The sequence below is a fragment of the Dromaius novaehollandiae genome, chromosome 13 (assembly GCF_036370855.1).
Source record: "Dromaius novaehollandiae isolate bDroNov1 chromosome 13, bDroNov1.hap1, whole genome shotgun sequence".
Lineage (NCBI taxonomy): Eukaryota > Metazoa > Chordata > Aves > Casuariiformes > Dromaiidae > Dromaius > Dromaius novaehollandiae.
Window position 1 is genome coordinate 8112278 of NC_088110.1, and position 20223 is coordinate 8132500.

General features: G+C 47.2%; 1 protein-coding gene across 15 annotated transcripts in view; it reads left to right on the top strand.

The window, feature by feature from the left end:
* The window catches only part of SALL1 (spalt like transcription factor 1), a 41105-nt gene that overhangs the window by 8885 nt on the left and 11997 nt on the right, over positions 1 to 20223 (top strand). For 7 of the 15 annotated variants that reach the window (XM_064519545.1, XM_064519549.1, XM_064519553.1 and 4 more), the window contains 8 exons: positions 2 to 121; positions 1563 to 1675; positions 3397 to 3530; positions 5548 to 5654; positions 8823 to 8975; positions 14485 to 14519; positions 14943 to 15056; positions 16917 to 17009. In XM_064519545.1, the coding sequence (XP_064375615.1) occupies positions 16934 to 17009 (76 nt within the window). In that variant the 5' untranslated portion in view covers positions 2 to 121; positions 1563 to 1675; positions 3397 to 3530; ... (3 more) ...; positions 14943 to 15056; positions 16917 to 16933. Of the gene's footprint in view, position 1; positions 122 to 1562; positions 1676 to 3396; positions 3531 to 5547; positions 5655 to 8822; positions 8976 to 14484; positions 14520 to 14942; positions 15057 to 16916; positions 17010 to 18211; positions 18906 to 20223 lie in introns of those variants that run through there. The other 8 variants (XM_064519554.1, XM_064519548.1, XM_064519551.1 and 5 more) reach the window with 8 other exon arrangements.

The window sequence follows — 20223 nt, forward strand, 5'->3', positions numbered from 1 at the left end:
GCTATGTTAACTCTTCTCTCACCCAAGGCAAGATCTCACGCCCCAATGGGATATAATGAAAATATGCTTTTGAAATTTTCTTTGACGTCACCTTCTGACAGCGTGTCTGACTGGGGTTCAGGTATGAATTTCCCAGGCCTGCTTGTCAGTTCTCTGTAGAAAAGTGTTAAGTGCTTGTTCAATACGGAATGTAAGAACACGTAGGGTCTGAAATTCCTCTTCTGATGACGAGTTGATGTCTATTAACTGATGGTGAAAATCACTGTAACCACAGCCAAGCTTTTAATATCATAACTGCCTCCAGGACCTCAGACATTGTTGTATTTTATGCAATAGTCTTGCTAAAACCAGACCAACACAACAGAGATGGACAGTTTGATTGGCATCTACCGTATTAATTGAATTAAACTTGGCATAAATTCCAACAAAACACCCAATTCAGTATTAGATATTAAATAAACTGAGGTGATGGTTTTTCGAAGTGGGCCTTCTAGTTTTTGCTTCTCACACGAGGCCGGTCAGGCGTGCCGAAGTGCTGCCAGCTGGAGCGTTCAGGCCAGGGCGCCCGTGCAGACACCGGGCCGCCCCGGAGCGGGCCTTGCTCCCTGGCCATGTCCTGCAGAAGTCGTTGAATCCCACGTGTGCTCAGGGTTCCCCTAGCTTGCAGGATGTAGCCGTGTGGTGCAGATTTAAGAGCTCCGTGGAGCTCAGGTAATATTCCTGTATCTGAAAGAATGAACCTTTGAACTTCCTTTATTTTCCGATATGACCCCAAGCCTCAAATTTATAAAAACAAAATGGAACAAAACCCACTGCTCACTTTCATTCATTCTATTTTTTGATTTTGCACTAAATCGTAAGCAAAGCAGGCATTTTACCTATAAACAGATGGTACAAAATTCTGTTGGGGTTTTCCCACATTTGATGAACACACATCAATCCATTTACATGAGCATGGAAAATATTAAAATGATTACCAGCTCTGCGCCGTGTCAGACACCTGGAGCACGTTGCTGCCAGCAAGCTCCTAAGGTGGGGCTATTCTGGCACAGTTACAGTTCTGGAGACTGGGCCATTTTTGACTCAGGTTATTGCATCTTTTGACACCTGAAGACATGTTCACCTCTGACCCAGAAACATCTGCAACATCAAACTATAAAAAAGGGAATTGAAATGTAGCCTTTTTTTCCTTACTATTATTTTTATTTTCTATTGGAAAGGGTTTTAAAAGGCCTATGAAATATAAAATTGCTTTTTTTGCTGTAGTTGCAAAACTCATTTCACTTTTTATCTGTGATGCGCTGGTAGTGAATTTCCAGAGCTGAAAAACGAACACACAGGCCGCAGGCTGAGTGAGGACCACAGTCCAAAGCACTGAGCGCAGGCACAGTCTGCATCTCTCAACGCTTGGGCCAAAGAGGGGAGCTCGCCCAGCAGCCTGCCTCGTCCTCGTTATGGTGTCTGCAGGTCTTGCGTAGTCTGACTTTCCTTCCTAAAGTAACACCGGCTGATTTGGGGTGGTTTTTACTCACCAAGCCCTAACCTGGGCTGCTTCTCTGCAGGCAGAGGTGTCAATACTGAGCCCACTGCCGGGGCTCCTCTGGCGTGGCCCAGCAGCAGAACGCCAGCCCTCCCGGGCCGCGGAGGGGGCCCTAGCTTCCTGCGCGAGATCCTGGTATGGCACGGTGTTTGTCTCACTCTCCCTTTCATCTGTCGTCTTATGATTTGCTCCTGCAGCTTATATTCACGTGGAAATTTTTACTTAATTTTGTCTACTAACTTTGAACAGAAAAGAAAATTGGGCTGGAACTTTTCTGTGTGTCTCTTTGCCTTTCTGTAGAAGGAATGTGCATGTTCGACAGTGGAATATGAATATCTTTGGATGAATGGCATTAGAGAAATCGCCAGAATTATTATTCTGACTTTTAGCCATGGTATAACATGGTCAATTTTGTCTTTCATTTAACATGACAGGTAGTATAGAGGGCAAAGCGACATAGTATGTTGATAGATGGGGTATTGCTGTGGTTGAGTTTGCCAAAATTAACACATTTCCCTTTGGAAAAAAAAACTTTGAAAAAGTTACTCTTTTCTGAGTACACGCATTTTATGTTAGAGCCTTAGAGCTGATTCTGTCTCTCCGAAGTTATAAAACCCTTATGGATGTACCATAAAGATGTCCACCTAATGCACAGAAAAGCAGATTAATTGATCACAGTAATATATTCTTATCCACTGAATAAGAGCATTCCACACATTGTTTCTTGTTTTGTTTCTGGCTTGTAAATCTTCATTGTAGGATACAAATGAAAATGACCCAAATATGTATTATTTATGAATAGGACTCTCAGATATTATGCTTTAGATTGATTGTGTTAGACAGGATATAACAGAAGCACAATAAGTCAATGAAAAATAAAAAGCAGCAAAAATGTTTCATGCTAAAAATGTAGTTCCAGTGACATCTTTTATATAAAGGACATTTTCCACACATTGACATTTATATTTATCATGGGTGGGCATGTGATTTACAGTTGTCTGAGGCACTGAATATCAGGAATATCCATGCACATACACACCCCTTTTGAATGATGGTAAGTCATAGATGGCTGCATTGCCCCTTATACAGCAAGCTTTTTCTCCCCTTTTTATTTTTCTTCTCTAGCTTGAGGGAGGCAAAGGAAGCAGTAGATCAATAGGGTGTCTTGACTGAAGTTGCCTGCAGCAGTTCCATTTCTCAGACTGGACACTGATGCTAACTATCAATAGCAATAAGAGGCTGTCTCAGACAGAATTAAGGCTCCTTCTTCTGCATGGCTGTCTGGTGCTTACTGATAAACATCTTGTGTGCAGGATTGCAACAAATAAACCATTTCAAGTGTGCAAACTAGCCACTGTCATTCTTCCTATTGATACTTGCTCTGGGGTGAAGGGACTGATAGTTATTTTCATACGGCTGGTAGATACACATTAGATAAGCATACAGATGGATAATAGTACAAAGGCATAATGCTATAAAGTGTGGAAAGATCACTGATGAAATTCTCTGTGCTCCTGTAGAAACCTTCAGACGACAAAAGACAAAAATATTGACTTCTTGCTACTTAAGAGAAGCTAGAATCAAATTTAACCATTTATTAACCTCTGTTTTTTAGATAAATGTTAAAAATATCCTGCCAAGCTGTTTTATCAAAATGTTATTCTTTTTAGCACTCCTCTGGATTTGCAAATTTAGTCTGCAAATAAAAGCTAACAGGGGCTGGATGCAGCTATGATGTGGATGGGGAGGTGTTGGGCAGCATCGTGGTCACTTGTCATTCAACCTGAACTGTACCCCACAGTAGTGTCGCTAGTTTTGGAAGAACTGAGCCTCTTTAATCTCCCTCCGTTCAACAGATCAGTTCCTTAGCTGATGTATAGCTCTGTGGTGCTTTCCTTGTTTTCAGCCTGAGTAAGGATGAAGGATCAGGTTCTCAGCCCCCCCCACACGAAACCACCATTAAAACACCCTGGCCCAGGTCTTCTTGGTGGTAAGTCCCATTTTAACTCTGCTTCAGTCAAATAACAGGAGTGTTATACTAATTTACATGAAATGAAGAGCTCATATACTAGTCAGCTGGGGGGGGGGGGGGGGAGGTGGTCCTTTGAATTTTGCTTTAACTGACTGGGGTGGGGGGGAAGTGGTTCAGATCCTCTGCTGGTCTAAATCATCAGAGCTTTATTTCATATCCTCCCTCTGTGGCACACTGACCATTTACAGGAGTGAACTATTTGGCTCTGAGATATCTCCAGTGCCATGCGAAGTGGTGCTTTGCAGTTTAGGGGGGTGATTTTCTGAGGGAAAGTTCGGTGACCCCTTTTGAGTTTCATACTCAGAGAAAATCCATAAGTAACATTGTTTTCTTTGGTAATTATTATTTTATGTTCCATCTAGCAAAGGCTGATGCTTTTATAGGATGAGATTATTCTGAAGATGGTTCTGATGTTGCCGAATTCTTAATTTAAGGTGGCTGATGAGAAAATAAACCAGGGCTTCCAAGATTTTATGGCAAAGGACACCAATAATGAATAACTCTACTAGAAATATTTGCATAGGAAGACTCCTGAATATATGTCTATGAATACATGTATGGGCTTTGAAAGAAGTCAAAATGTTACCATGCATTTAATATAGAAAAAAGCTATCCCTTGTGGATTAATCACTCACCGACATTTTAATTTTTTTGTTTTGGTGTCTGTACCACATGCTGTGATCAGACTTGTGTGCCCCATAAGAGCAGTACGGGGACTGAACGGTTAATGTGTGTACACTGCTGTTATTAATTGTCCTCCACTATAGAATAGGCACATTTAACGTTAATACACTGATTAGTGAGACAGAGCATGCAGTTTCTAGTTAGGGAAGCTGGAATTTCAGAAATAGCTTGGCTCTTCACTTTGATTACTTTCTGGCTAGAAAGTTGGAGTCAAACTAATTCATTTTGTAAACATTACGGGTCATTCATGTACAGTACATTGCACGAATCAGGGTAGTACACTCAGACTGGTGCAAGTTCAAAAGTCCAGATGAAAATTACTGTTTCATTTTACACAGTGTAACCCCTGTACAAAGTAAGAAGGACCAAATCTGTAGTCTTTACTCAGGCAAAAATTCCCACTCAAAAAAACGAAGGGTTTCCGTAAGAAAGGTGAAGCAATAAGGTTCCAGATTGTTTGGTGATGAGCAATCCCCCCCTGCACCCTGAGAGTTAACGTCCAACAAATATTTACACAGCTCAGGGATACCGCTGGAGCCTCAACATTTCAGCACAAATATTAGGCCACAACCTCAGCTTGTATAAATTGACGTAGTCCCATTGACTTCAGTGGCATTACGGTGATTTACAAGAGCTGAGGTTCTCGCTCTTTTTGTTTTTTGCTCAGTGCCTCTCACAGAGTATGCTGTACGTATTCTGTCAGCTGAGGAGTAGCTTAATTTTAAAGTAAGAAGCAGAAAACAAGTTCTTCATCCTATTAAAATTTCTGCCCAATTTTAAGAGGGGCTCAGCAAAAAGGAAAGTGTATTCAAGCCGCAACTGTGAGTTTTCTGTAGCATATCAGTACTCTGCTGAGATGCTAAGAGAGAAAGCCATTCGCAAAAGTAATTGGCTATTTTGTTTAAAAAAAAAAGAAAAGGATTATTGAATCTGGGCTTACTGCTCCCACTGATGAACTCTGTTGTGTGTGTTAGTCTTAACAACGGTTATACAAAGATATAAGCACACAGTCGTGTATTATAGTATTTGTTTCTCAGTGTCACTAAGCCAGAATTCTTTTAAAGGATATGAAGCCTTCATTTTCCTTTCCAGTTATTGAAGGCAGGAAACATTAGTAAAGCAATTTTTTTTTCCAATGGTAAGTGACTTGAAGCTGGAGACAGAGAAATGGATTACATTACATATTTTCTACACAAACATGGGGATTAATTTACATGATTCCCCTAAATCAAAATAACTGGAGTTTTTGGCAGCCTTTGAAGTTTAATGAATGTTTATCCTTTCCATCAAGTATAGGTTTTGGGACACCCTGCAGGACCACTAAAACAAGATGATCTAAAGCTATTTATATAAAATAAGCCAAAGCCAAGAAGTTTGTATTAATATTGTAAAGAAAATGTAAGTATTTGCAAAATAGCTAATATTTTGTTTAACAAATTTTAAGTAAAATAAAGTTGCAAAGTTGTTCCCACTATGCTGTTGATGTCTATAGTTTAGGGCCTATACATTAACTGCAACACTGATGATTTCAAAAGTAGACTTGATATAGAGCAGGTCTCCTCTGTCGCATGTGTGCTCTCCCAGGTCTGGTTTCTACTCTTTTAGGGACACAAAAAAGCTAGCTTTGCTCTTATCTTTCAGAATACAATTGGAATTCCTTTAAAATGTCTCTTATCAAACTCGACAAGAAGTAGCTATTACTTAGAGACATTTCAATATGTGTTTTCTGTAGAAGAAAATTAAATCAGGTCATGAGATGTAATAAAGCAGACATAGGATTTCCAAATACATTTTAGGTCTTTCATGGTTAATACTTCTTGAAGTTCACTCCTGAAATGCTGCACAAATGTAAAAACTGGTTTGCCTCTGATGACTGAGATTGACTAAAACAGTAGGTAATATTCTTGGAGATATTTAGCTCCTGATAATTCAATCATACAGACATTCTCTGATTTTTTTTTTCCTTGAGGGCCATTTTTACAAGTACAAAAAACCTTGAAAACTAGATATTTTTTATATCTAAAATTCACAGCATGTCTTGCTGTTAAATTGCCACCTTAGAGGCCTTTTTTAAATTTCATTGAAAATGCATATTAAATCAAAGTGATAGACACATGTAATGTAAAATGTCTGTCAACAATTAGAATCCCATTTGGAAGTTTGTAAAGCATAACAATTTAAAATGAATTTAGATTGAGAAGGAAAGTTTTAGCTTGCAGTATTGCAATTTTGTACGGGACAAATTCAAGTTCTTGGCCCTTTCCAGAATGAAAGAGAACGCTATAAATAAAACAACGGAGCTTCTAATGCAGTTAATCCACCATCATATGTCAATCAAGCACCTTCATTCTCCCCAGAATAAATTCCAAATTATGTCGATGGTTTGATTTGAAAAGATACAATAAAGTAGGAAATACACAAATAGGATAGTCCAGTGTGAAAATGTGTTAGCCTGTCATCTTCAAGGAACCTAGACTACATTGCATTTTAGCTACTCAATAAATTTGTGGGCTCTATATTGAAAAGTGCAGTTGTTTTTATTGGGATAGACTAAATCCCTATCCGGGAACATCCATGTGGTTTGAAAAAATGCCTTGAGGGAAACTTCACAAAATTTCCCTTGTATTCTTCGGAGACGATGACAAGTTTTATACACAAACCTCCCGGACGTCCGGAAATCGCAGGATCCAGGCGGACAGGGGCAGTGGAGCATGCAGGGCTGGTACCCCTGAGGCAGCCTTGGCCCCGGGCCGCGGCGGTGCAGCTCCCTCCCTGGGGACGTCCCGGAGCCCAGCTGAGCAGGGACCGGGACCGGGACCGGGACCGGGACCGGCAGGCACAGCAGGGTCTTTGCTGTGGAAGGAGACTCCTGTGGACTACGGAGAGCGGCAGCTGGCCTCTATCTTTTCCTGTTTGGTGAGCCAATGCCTCAGCTCCTCCAGCAAGGTCTTTGGAGTTCAGAATTAGAAATCTTTCAAGGAAGGGAACTGAGCTCTCTTCCACACTGGGAAAGAGTGCAGAGCCCACTTAAACAGGATTCTTCGCCCACAGGTTGGAAAATGGCCTATAAAAAGATTGTATTTAAAAACACTTGAAGAGTCTGTGCTGCCTTGCCACTAGCTGCAGAAATTGGGTCATGTGTCTCAGCTGCAAAGTTTGGGTTCACAGTCAGGTTTTTCCCAAAATGTGGGGTTTAGCAGAATCTGGGCTTAGATTAGGGTTTATCGCTAATATTTACTGAATACAATGTAAACAGCTAGCATATGGTTTGTTATAAAATGAACATATTTTTAATTAACTTCAAATTTTGTAGCATATATTTATCTTTATAACTGGCATGTTTCCAATCAGTATTCCATAATGCTATCTTTTTACTCTGAAATTAGTATAATCTTGGAGATATATGCCAATGCTCCAAGCATAGGACAATGCCTCGGTAGTGATACATGGCTCCTTTAACCAGATACACTCCCAATTCTGATATGCTTGTGTATAATTCTTCCAGATTAAATTCTGGCTGTTTCTAGACATTCCAGTTATCACTTTGATTGATTTTATGGGAATGACAATAAGGAAGCAGAACAGTAAGAACTGCAAAGCGAATTTTTCGGTTCGTCTCTGAAAGGAGAGTCGATCCCATGAGAACTCTCTGTGTTATGTTACTGGTTACATTTATTACAAAAATAATTGTGTGCCATCACAGTAAGTGGACGCATATTACCAGTAACAGTTTTTGTCTTTGGTTATCTAATATTTATATCCTCTTTGAATAATCCCTTTGAAGAGCCAAGATTACCTGTGATTAATAGATTTAAACAGGTGGTTTAAGGAGCTGTACTCCTGAAATGTCATAGTTGTTTTGCTTAGAGAAGCAGTGAGTTCTTTCCCAGTCACATGAATACCAGCAAACGGATTCCTGCAGGCTTCCCTGACTATGGCAGCCAGCACCAGTTACAGGATTTTGTTGCTCTAGGCAAAACATTAAATGTAGGCCCCTCACAACGCACAATCACTAGCGCAGGGAAGTGTTACTAAACATTTTGCAGCCCTAGGCAGCCGCCTGCTCTGGCTGGCTGGTGATGGCAGCGCTGGCCCTGAATGTAGATTTGCCGATCTCTCACCCACTAGGCTCACGTCCATCTCACTTTTTACCTTTGCACTGCGTTTACCTAATTGCTTCTGCTCAGTGTGACTCCCATCACGAGCACAGGCAGGTCTTGTCCTGCCTTGGAGTAATCCATTACGAGTGGGGCAGAGGAGCAGCAGGTCTGGCAGTCCTTGGAGAGCAGTGCTGGGTGAAATTGAATTTTGCTATTAGAAAATTCTAGGAGTGAAACAAAGAGTAAATGATAGTGTTTGAACAGAGCGAGTGCAGCAATGTTATTGCATTTTGAGATTACGTGTACGGTGTCAGAGAGGACAGTACTGAAGGGGGAGCAGGGAATGAACGATATTTATCCTTTGTTTAATACCACTTAATTCAGTACATTTATAATGCTTTTGGCTCTCTGTTTTCATGAAACTGTTATTCTTAAATATGGTAGCTTTGCTTGTGCTTTCATGCAGCATAAAAGTGGAAGCTGCTTCAGCTGCAGAAGAAGCCAGGTTGAGTAAACTTTAGAGAGAGCGAGCAAGCGACTTCAAGCACTACAGTGCATGGGAGTGCAAAGGTACGCAACAGTCAGCTGAGCATATTAACAAGAGACGTCTTACTCTGAGGTATGTTATTTGCATGCTAATAATTGTCACTGGTGGCTTCTCTAGACCTTTTTGCTATGGAACAGTTGTTTATGTTCATCTGTAGTTAGTAATGGGCCTGATTTGGCACACTCACACAAATACAGCTCCTCTCAGAAATCAGTTTGTATAGACTGGGGGCTTAGACACATATTTTATTTGCAAACAGCTGGAACAGCTTAAGAAGTTACCATACCACGCACTGTTGCCCCACGCCGGAGATTTCCATCCCTTACTGGCGGAATATGTCATGCAAACATTTTTGCTAGCGTTAGTGCAAAGCAGCCTGGGAATGCTCACGCGCTGCTTGCCCCAGCTGAGCTGTAGCCTCGGCCTCTTCCAGGTGGGTGGTGGCAGGCAGCTGTGGGCAATGGACCAACGTGTTCAGTCATTCCAGTTAGCCCCTGCTGGGAATTTGCTCCTGTGCAGTTGTAGGCTGAGACCTTGCCCACGCTACCGTGTCACTGCTCTGCTCCCTGCGTGAAGAGGGCTTTCACCAGTAAAGTGCCTAGAACTGGGTGCTTCTGAGAGCAAGCGATGTGGCTTTTCATGGACCCAGCGATGCATGTATGATGCATCCCGCAGCTGTGCAAATAGATGTAGAATAAGCACTGGTGTTTGAGTCAAGTTTTTCCTGAATGTACTATGTTGTCTCATATTCGAGTATAGTTCTCCCCCTTTTGCTCTGCCTGTTGCAGTAGGTACATGACGGAATGAAGGCTGGATAGCTGAGCCAGGACCGACTGGGGCTACATTTGTCTTTGCATGTATAGCTTTACACCTATTGCCTTTAGTATGATCTAAAGCTTGCTAAAGCTTGAAGTTCCTATTTGGGCAGTGCTCCTAGGGTGCCCGTGGCTAGGAGTGAGCTCGGATTAGCCGAATGTTTCTACAGAGTACTGGGAAAGAGCCAACTAGACTTCAGAGCACTACGTACAACACACAAATAAACAGGTTCAGCAATCCTGGAAACTTCATTTGAAATGGAATTTGAAGTTCCTTGAAGAAGGACTACAAAGCAGAATATGTAATTCAGGGTGCGATTCAAGAAATAGCTTGTACAGCCATGCTAATAGCCCACGCTTACCGTATAAGGGATGTAAAGGATAGAAATTGTTTTCCTAACCCCAAATCTGGTTTATGAAATTGTGCGGAAGGGCCTTTTTGAAGATAGCTCTGTTGAATCTCATTACTTGATCTCTACTCAGGAAAGGAAGAGAAAGTGCAAGTTTCATCTTTTAACTATAAGATCTTGGACTTACGGAGCAGTGGTTATCAAGGCCACCTCTGGATCATGGTGGTTGATGTAGTATCTGCTGATAATTCAGTGACAGCTGGCTGGCAACTGAGAGCTTTGCTCTTCCCCGCCTTTCCAGATGCAGAATTATTTTCAGAGACGGGAAACTTGGAGTTACCTTTTGAGGCAGGCAGTTGCTGTTGTTTCTACTTGAATGTTAAATGATCATAAATGTGAAAAAGAAAGCTGCAAACCTGCAGCTGGGGCAGGAGATTACTCCATGAGGAAATGGGCTCCCCACAAGCTGCAGCAAAATGTGCTTGCAAGTCGGTCAGCAAACGTAGTTACACTCGGGGGATAACACATTGCCATTGCAGACCAATTCTTTTAACAGACTTGCCCAAACTGGGTGCTGACGGTACTCTGCTTAGCACAGGCACGGAAAGCACAAGATTATTCATATGACATTTGCATTATTGAAACTCGCGGCTGCCGAGCTAGCTTCTTCTGTCGATGCAAAGAGTGTGACAATTTGCACATTGTAAACGCCACGCATTAATCAGGGCACCCCAATATTATGCAAATAAAACATGTGTACTTACAAATTCTTCCACTGTGTTTGAATCAAAAATATGTCGCGGGAACGAGTCGGGTTGTCAGTTCCATTTAGTTAGTCATGAAATTTGGGACCGATGCAGGCAACATTTCCCCTGAGGTATGAGACATGTTTTTCCTGCAATGGCTGCATATTGTCCAAATTAGAATGAAACCTCAAAATCTAAATAAAAATGTGCACTCTATAAATCTGATTTGACAGGGAAAATCTATCTGTGACAACAGGTCTTCCTTTGCTAGACGATTACCTTGTAGAAAATCATCTCTACATTACTAGACAATTGTCATGTGAAATTTTGGCCTTGTATTTTTATTTTGACAGGCTACAGAAATTTTGCATAATTTTGTTTCAAAGGTAAGCAAATCCTAAGAGAACATTTTTTTGAAGAGCACATCTTTTTCCATAAAAATCCTGGAAAATATATCCCTCAGTCCCACTCCTTCATTTGCTTTTAAATGGCTCCCACCTCCATATTTTATACTATTTTAAATAGTGCTTTGATTAAAGAAATGATAGCTATGATAATTTTTTAAAAAATCCACACTAAGACTCTCATGAATATATACCCAGGTGCAAAGCAATTGTGACTGTGAAGTTTTCCTGCTGTATAAAGGCACTGCTCTTAAAGCAAGATGTTTGGAGGAAATCTTGACTGATAGCTAGTTATATCTCATCATCCGATATCAGATGTATTTTTTCATGACTTTTCTTTTGACATGTACATATTTCAGTGTCTTTTTTTTTCTTTTGTTCTACCCAGAGTTATTTCTGTGATGGGAGATATCACAATATGTCTTTGGAAGATGTTTTCGCAGCCCAGAGTGTTTTTTAAACTTTTGTATCTAAGGCTGGAGAAATCTATTTCACTTCATTTCTAAAATTCTTTATTTCTGGTGGGGGTACATTGTGGCTTCATGTGGCTTTGATATACTCAGATATAAAAAATTAAATTGGGATATAAAAGGATGTGGCTTCTAGGAAAAATTTCCCCTGTGGCATCAAATAAAATTCTTGGTTCTCTATAGAAGTTGCCCTATCTGTCCATGCTGACCACCACATACCAAACCGGCTGGGAAGGTCTTTGACCTAAGCCGCCTACCTGAAATGCCCTCTAATTTATTTCATTAATCTAAAAAAGGTATATAAAGAAGAGAGTTATAACTTGAGATCAGTAATAATACTAAAATAAAGGAATTTTCTCAAGTGCTTGATACTGAATGAAAAACCTTATTTTTAACATAGGAATTAAGATATTCTGCTACCAAAAAAATCAAATGGAGGAAATAATGATAGTCTTTAGGATGTGAGAGTATTCGTAGTTATTAGCACTCTCTTAGTTCCCTGTATATTCATGTAAAAAAAGTGCATGGTAGTCTCTTGCAGTGCTGCATATTTATCTTTCGGTATATTTTCTTCTGCCTTATGGGCTGCACATACAGACAGTTGCCTATACGCTGGTGTGGGATATCGCTGCTAAAGGAATGAAGCAGTCTAGGTATTTTTTGTTCCTCAATTTTTAACCATCTTGCCCGAGAAAGACGATTTTCCACCTAGCTTGTTTACTTGATGATTTATGTCTAAATTGACAGAGTCCTTCGGAGGCATTTCTGTTAAATTTGGAACAAACATATTTAATGCTTGTGTTGTAATAAAACAGCTAAAAGAGCAGATTAAAAAGATATGCACAGAGGGGTCTGATTGATTGAGGGATTGATTTTACTACTTTTCCCGTAGGTGGGGAGTGATGGCTGTAAATCTCCTGATAATCATTTCAGAAGCACCTTCATCAATAAACTCAAAGGGACAGCTAGGTGTAAAAATTCGCCAGCCATCAGGTTAAACAAAAGGCAGCAAATGTGTAAAGAAAGAATTGAATTAAAGACTCCCACCTTGGCGGGTTATGGCATTAGTCATGTTCCCGTCTGTTATCTCGGGGGCGGGGGAATCCCCCCTCACTGCGGCTCCGGGAGACTTGGGGGAGGCAGAGGGGGAGGCTCTGTCCTCGATTTTTTCCCTTCGCCTTTAGCTCAACCCGTATCGCTTGCGATTCAATTATGCGGCTAAAAGCTTGTGTTTGTGAGCAATGATCAATTATTAGTTGTCAGTAATAATGGAGAAGGATTCAATTCTGGGCCCCCCTTTTTTTCCCGAGGAATGATCATCAGAACATAGAGAGGCGAGGGGGGAGCTGACGGCGGGACCGCAGCGGTGCCGGTGCCTAAGCCCGCCGAGCCGCCCGGGCGGGACCGGGGCGCCCGCAGCAGAGCGCGGTGCGGTGCGGTGCGGTGCGGCGCGGTGCGGTGCGGTGCGGTGCGGTGCGGTGCGGTGCGGCGCGGCCCCTCGCGCGGAGCAGCCGCGGGGAGCGGCTCCGCGCTGCCCGGGCAGCTGCGCCCCGGCGCTGCCTCCGAAGTTTATTATAGAGCGGAGCACAAAGCCAAGGTCCCAGCTGACTGCAGCATCTGGAAGCCCCTAATTGCACACATTTCTAAAACACACGTAACCTGTGCTAGCTGAAAAACGGCGCGCTTTAGAGGTCAACTCTAGCGACGTTTGAAACTGTTAGGCGATGTATCTTTTGAGTTAAGGGGCGGGGGGGTAGAAGACGAAGAGGAGGAGAGAAAAGAACAATCTCCCTGCTAACTAAAAAGCAGGTATTTTGTAGTATGAAAATGCGAGCGAGTCAGTTATCCGGCTGAAGCGTTTTCTTGGTAGTGCTTTAATTCTTGTGCGAAAGCAGCGCGCAGCGCCGGAGCGGCTCCGCGGTGCGGGCGCGGGTGCGGGGCTGGGGCTGGGGCTGCCTCCGGCTCCGCGGCGGGAGCGCGCTGGGGCCAGCCAGCTCCGCCTGGCAGGCTGCTCCGGGGGTGCGAATTTGCAGAAAATATGAAATCCATTGGATTTTCCCCCAAATCGTTATTAACGATGCATTATAACTATGTGGGGACTGTGTAGCTTTTAACCCCTGAGCGTTAAGGTTGTTGTGTCTGATCGCAAACCTTAATAACAATAATCCAGTCCAGTGTGTTGCATCTCATTGAAACCGTCTCTGAGCCGAATGAACTGCAAATTATCCCCTGTTTACAATCTCCCTTCAGTGCTCATCTCAATGAACTGGAGATCGATCCCCACCACGGGTGTCTTGCAGCCAGGCTGATTTGCATTGAAGCGCATTAGAAAGCCTCCCACCTCCATTAAAAAGAATAATCCAAGAAAAAAAAAGCTCTCCAAGGTGTGGCGGGGAGGGAAAAATATCTGTCACTGTCATTGGGAGCTTCGAGAGGGAAGACCCAAGAGCAGAGTATTTACGTTTGTGAACTCTCACAACTTCTGTTAGAGACAATGACATTTAATTGATGTATTGCTATCAACAACAATAAAGACCGATTTTTCTCTAGCCCTGGAAATGCTGCTCTGCCCCCACCCTTTCCCCACCCCTCCCGGCCCCCAGTGAAGGAGAGGAAAACAAACAATAAATAATCAAGCGGTCCTAGATTAAATACTGAACGTCGCTTCATACACTAGCGAGGGAGTAGAGAAACGAAAAAAAAAGTTGCAAAACTTAATTTATCCAGATTAATTTCTTTCTCTCTAAACCGCTGTTTTTCTCCTTGTTGTTGCTGTTGTTGCTTTTCTAATTACAGGTCCACGGCCGCCTTTTTCCTGCCACAAAGCAAAGGTACTGCGCATCTGGAAAAATTTGTCTTAAGCTTAATCGACAAATGTATAATGAAATTGTAAACGCGAATAATTTTGGGAGAGCAACTAGATTAGAAACCGTGGGAAGCTAATGGGGTGATTGATACAGTTATAAATACAGACACAGATGTGTAAATAGATCCGCGTGGGTATTTTGTCTGCATATACGTGTGTGTGGATGTAAGTAACTTGTGCGTTTCTCTGTGCTGAGGTTCGGTTTCTTTCCCACCGTGCCGGGGTAAGGCGGGGGACAGCCGGCGCTGAGTGTATCCATCTCTGCCGAAACATCTCTTTAAATATTCAGTGAAAAATAATGTCATGTGAAGTACCACCTATAGCAACATTATTATCTTCATTCTTCAACATCATCCCCGCTGATAGCTTCGTTTGTCTTTTTCTCCAGACTCCTGTAGCCGATGCTGCGGGCGGGAGGGGATCGCCCCGCGCAGCGCGGAGAAGCGGCGCCCGCGCCGCAGCGCTGCCTCAGCGCCCGGCTGGCACCTGGGAGGCTTTTTCGGTCCGTACGCGTTTGTTTGTTTGTTTTTGCGGCTGTTGAGTTTTTTCACCCATCTTGCTAAACGTTTTACAGTCTCTTTCGTTTAATACTGGGAAGAAAACGCGAGTGAGGCGGTTCCTCGAATGGGAAGATTTCTCCCCTCTCTGCCTGCTCCGCTCTCTCGCTCTCTAGGTTTTACCGGCTCATTTGAAATTGAAATGAGTTGTATCTGATCAGCCTCTTGCTTTTACAGAGAGTTTGTTAATATTAATACGGGGAAAAGGAGTAGCTTCCATAGCCGAGTAAATAGTCCGGCGGGGGCAGGGGGAGGAGAGTGCGCTCGACGGGTCAGGCTGGAGGGGAAGCAGCCGCCCAGCCTCCGCTGCTCCCCGCGCAGCTCTTTCCCGGAGAAACTTTCCGTGCGCGGAGCAGCGACGCGCGGAGGGGGGCGCGGGGACACGCGCGCCTTGCGCACGGTGCGTGGGCACCGCTGGGTACGCGCTGCATTACCCCCAGCGCTGCCGGCAGCCTCTCCGCAACTCCGCTCCTCCTCCCCGCCCGCGGGACGCCTGGGCGATACGTCCCCGCGCTGGAAGCGGCACCCGGCACTAACGCGTTGATGCCAGATGTCCCGGGCGCGCCGGGCGCAGCGCCCGCTCCGCTCCCGGCCGCGCTCCCACGCCCGGGGCGGCGCAGCGGCCCACGCGGAGGTCCCGCTCCGCTCCGCGCGCTCCCCCGGCCGCCAAGCTCGCCCCGCGCGGCGGCTCCGCCTGCGCGCACGCCCGGCCCGGCCCGGCCCGGCTCGGCTCGGGTGGCGGGGGCGCCCCGCAGCCGCGCGGGGCCCGCGGAGGACAAAAGTGCGGAGCGATCGCGCCGCGGCCCCGAGCGGAGCGGCGCGGAGCGGGCCCCCCCCCGGCGCGGCCCGGCGGCGCTTGCCCGGGCGCCGGCGGCCGAGTGACTCCGGGCGCAGCCAACCGGCGCGGCGGGGCGGAGCGGAGCGGAGCGGAGCGGGGCCGCCCGCCGCTCCCGGCGCGCCCCGATTGTCCCGGGAGCGTGCGAGGTGCGGAGCGAGCCCGCTGGTCGCGCACCCCTCCGCGCCCGTGCTCCACGGAAAGGGAAGGCGGGGAGCGGGGGGGACAGCGGCCCTCTCCGTGCCAGTGGGGGGAGAGGGGGGGGAAGCCCCAACAGCAACAACAACAAAACCGCCGAAACTTTCTGCGCGGCGGCGGCGGGACGCGCGGAGCCGGCGGCCGGGCTCTCCCCGCGCAGGCACCGGCCGGGGCTGCGCGCCCCGCCGAGCCGCGGCGCCGCCGGCCTCCCCCGGCCCCGCGTCCTCCCTCCCGCCGGTTACTTGCCGCCCTCCCCTCCCTCCGGGGTCAGGGCTTTTCTTTGGGGGGGGGGGGGGGCTTTTTTTAGCCGAAAAAAAGTGAAACGCAGCGCACAGCGGCGGGCGGGAGGCCGGGGAGCCCGTCGGGGCTGGAGGAGGGCGAGGGGAGACACATTCCTATAGTAACGGGGATGGCGCGATGCAGCCCCAGCTGGTTGCTAAGAGGGTTAAACTGTATCCAAACAGCTTTGGGGAAATCCAGCCCCTTCTCCTGCCACATGGATCGACTCATTGGGTGGGAGCTGCGGAGAGACAAGGGTCTCCAGCAAATCAGCGCCTAATTGATTAAGGCGAGCTGGTTTGAATAGAGCTGGCCATGTGCCAATCGCCTTTCAAAGAGCCCCTCTATGATTAATCGCAATGCATTATTGATAATCATAATTATAGCAGGACACATGCGCGGTGCGCGGAGGACTGGGGAGGTTGGGGGGGGGAGGCTCGATTTCCGTAATTTTGAGAAGATTTTTTTTTAGTAATTTTTTATTCTGCCCCAGCTGATGTTTGAGCCAGCATGTCGCGGAGGAAGCAGGCGAAGCCTCAGCATTTCCAATCCGACCCCGATCTGGCCTTGTTATCCCAGCGAAATGGTGAGTGCCTCTCCTCTCCCGCACGCACATTTTAGCACAAACACACACCAAACAGCTCGGCTTACCTTGCGGGGAGCGGCGGCTGCGCCGCCAAGGGCAGCGCGGCGGCGGCAGCTCCCGAAGTTGCGCGGGGGGGTCCCTGTGGGGTTTTGGTCCCCGACGATGGCTTTTATTTTATTTTTTCAACTCGGCATTTTGTTTCGCGAAACCCCAAACTCCGATAGTTTTCCGCTGTGTTCCCTCCACCCCCCTCCTCCGCGGGGCGGTCTGGCATCCCGAGCCCGCAGCAGACGGAGCTGCGCCCCCAGCGCCCCGCTCCGCGCCCCGCGGAGCAGAGGAACAAAGTGGGGCTCCGGCGGGGCGGCTGCTCCGCGGTGAGCCGCGGCTCGGGCACCCCGTCCGGCCGCACCGGCGCCGGGGAGAGCGGCCCTGCGGCACCGTCCTCCGCCCCCGGCCGCGGCCGCTGCGCGCCGGGCGGCCCCGAGCCCTGCCCGGAGGCGGAAAAGTTGCGGCGGCGCCGCCGGGGCCGCGGGAGGGCTCGGCCCGGGGCTCCGCCGCCGCGGTGGCCGCGGGTGTTTGCTTTCGCTCCCGGGGGTTGCCGCCCCCCCCCCCCCCCCCCAGCCGGGCCGCGAGGAATAAACGCCGGCTTTGTGTGCGCAGGAGCTGGAGAGGGAGCGTGTGAAACCCCCCTGTTTTTCCTCCTCTGGCCCCCTTCCCCGCGGCCGGGGGGATTTCGGCGGAGTCGGGGCGCTGCCGCCGGCCGTGCCGGGACGTGCCCGTACCTGCGCCCGCAGCCGGGCCGCGGGGCGACAAGTGGCCGCGGGGCCGCGGGGCCGGGCTGCTCCGTGCGAGGCGGCGGGGGGGCGCCGCGGGCCGGGCTGCGCGGGGCTGCGCGGGGCTGCGCGGGGCGGAGGCGCCGCCAGCGGCAGGTAAGGGAGGCCCGGGCGGGCGGGCGGCGCGGAGCGGCCGCTGCCGCTCGGCCGCGCGGTCGGAAGCGCCGTCGCCTTCCCCGGTGACCTCCCGAGGAAGCGCAGGCGCGGGGCCCTCCGCCCCCGCTCCGCTCGCCGCGGCCCGGCACCCGCCGGCGGCCGCTCCGCGGGGCCCTTTGAACCGCGGTGCCGCGGGCCGGAGCCCCCGCCCGCTGTCCCGGGCTGCGCCGGGCGCCGGGGGCGACGCTCGGGGCCGGGGTCCCGGCTCCGCGCGATAAATCAAGTCGCCGGCGGAAAGTTAGAGGGCTGTTGCCCTGCCTCCGCGTTAGCCTGCTCCCCAAAGCGCTCGGACGCCCTCTTCGTAAACCAGCACATACATCAGCGGCCGCCTCGCGTAGCCCCGCCGAAACAGTCCGTAAAAGTGGTTTGGTTCCTGCTGGGCTACTTCTGTTTTTCTTTTTTTTCTTTTTTTTTTTTTTAGCTGAGTTTTGTGCGCTTTGGGTGCGCTTAAGTTTTGCCATTTGCTCCGCTTAATCCCTTTTCTCATCCCAGTAAACGTCCGTACTTATCTTCCAGTATTCTGCTTCCTCCTGAAGTTTCGAGCAGGAGTTGTGGAAAACGTGAAGTTTTTATTTGTCCTTCCTCAGCCTCCTACAAAAGAATTCGGAACTTCTTGAAGTGAGCAGAGGAGGGGAGGGCTGAGAGGGAAATTATCTTGCTGGCAGAGCAGCGGCGGATTTTTTCACATCTTCACTTTGTTTAACTGCGTCTCTGGACGCTTTTTGTTTTTGGTGAGCGGAGGAGATCAAAACACCTCCAAGTTATCTCTTTTAAAAGTGGCCATTTTTTTCATTTTTGGTCTTTTGATGTGATTTTGCACATCGTTTTCCAAGGACAGACACGGAGTGTGTGAGAAGGGAATGTTAACTGAGCCGCTCTCCTGCCTGTTGCAAATGATGTGCTGGAAGTAAGTTGGATTTTGCCTGAAATGAGAGCATGGAAGTGCAGCTTTTTTTTCAGCTTACGTGGCTGTCGTAAGTTACAGAAGTAAATAGCGAAGTTCACTGTTTCAAAAAATACCGAGTGATTTCCTAGGAAGAGCAGTGTGCTTTATTGTGAACTCTGTAGCAGCCGCCCCCCGCGCTTCGGTAGTCAGGGCTTTAGGTTATGGCTGTTTTACATGCTCAGACAGTGAGTTTGGGGCGAGTTGCCTCGAGGCTGCGTTTCGCCCGGGTGCTTCGGGCTCTGCTCGTTGCAGTAGCGCTGGCGCGGAGCTCCGCGCCTCGCCGCGTCCCCAGCGCCCGCAGCGGCTCGGCAGCCGCCGCGCTGGGCTGGGCTGGGCTGGGCTGGGCTGCCCTGGGCGCTGGTTCTCAGTATGTGCCTTGAAACGGCACAACAAAACCGCGAAATTCCAGCCGCCCTTCTCTTTTCCTTTCACATTGTGAATTCAGGTTTGCTAATTCACGTACAGTTGGCGCAGGGTTGGGGCACATTTAGCCCTGCCAGCCCTTGAAGGCACTTGCAGGCAGGGACTGCTCAGCAGTATTTAAGGGAATGAATAAAGTGGCCCGAGAAATTTTTTTGCATCTAACTTGAATTCTAGTTTATTAAACTTTCTGTTCTGGTTTCGTATCTAAAGAGCAATAGAAAAAAGTTCATCAGACTGTAACAGCATGTATTTATTTTTTGAACACTTTCTTTTTTAAAAGTTCAAAGCTCATGCAGTTCGGTATTACCAGGAAGACTTTCCACTTAAAATGTATTTTTGGTGCAACTGGAGGATAAGTAAGTTCACCCTCACTCTGTCCCGTGAATATGGACATGTAAGAAAGTTCGTACTGGATTAACCTGAACAGGTATCAGATTAATCGCAGAAATTACTTGCAGCATAAATGATATGCAACAAGTAACTAATTAGTCGTAGGAAATGTGCAGGAGATCGTGGGATTATTTCCTTTTATTAATTCTAGATTCTCTCATGATCTTTTATTTGAGTTTTGGGGGCGTTTGCTGGAACTGCATCCCCAGTCCTAACAGAATAATCTGGGAGCATAATTTTCCAAGGGAAAGTTATACCAGAGAAATAATCCAGCTAGTCTTTGGGGCAGATAAAATACTTGCTGCCCTTTCATAAAAAGGCTTGTCAGAAGCAGTTTCTTTTCATGTCAGTAATGGATTTCGATAAATTCGTGCTATGGCACTGTGATCATCCACACAGCTGTAACTGGGCCCAAGAAATGAGTGAAATTATGATTGCTTTCTTTAGCAAGAGCTGAAGACCAGGG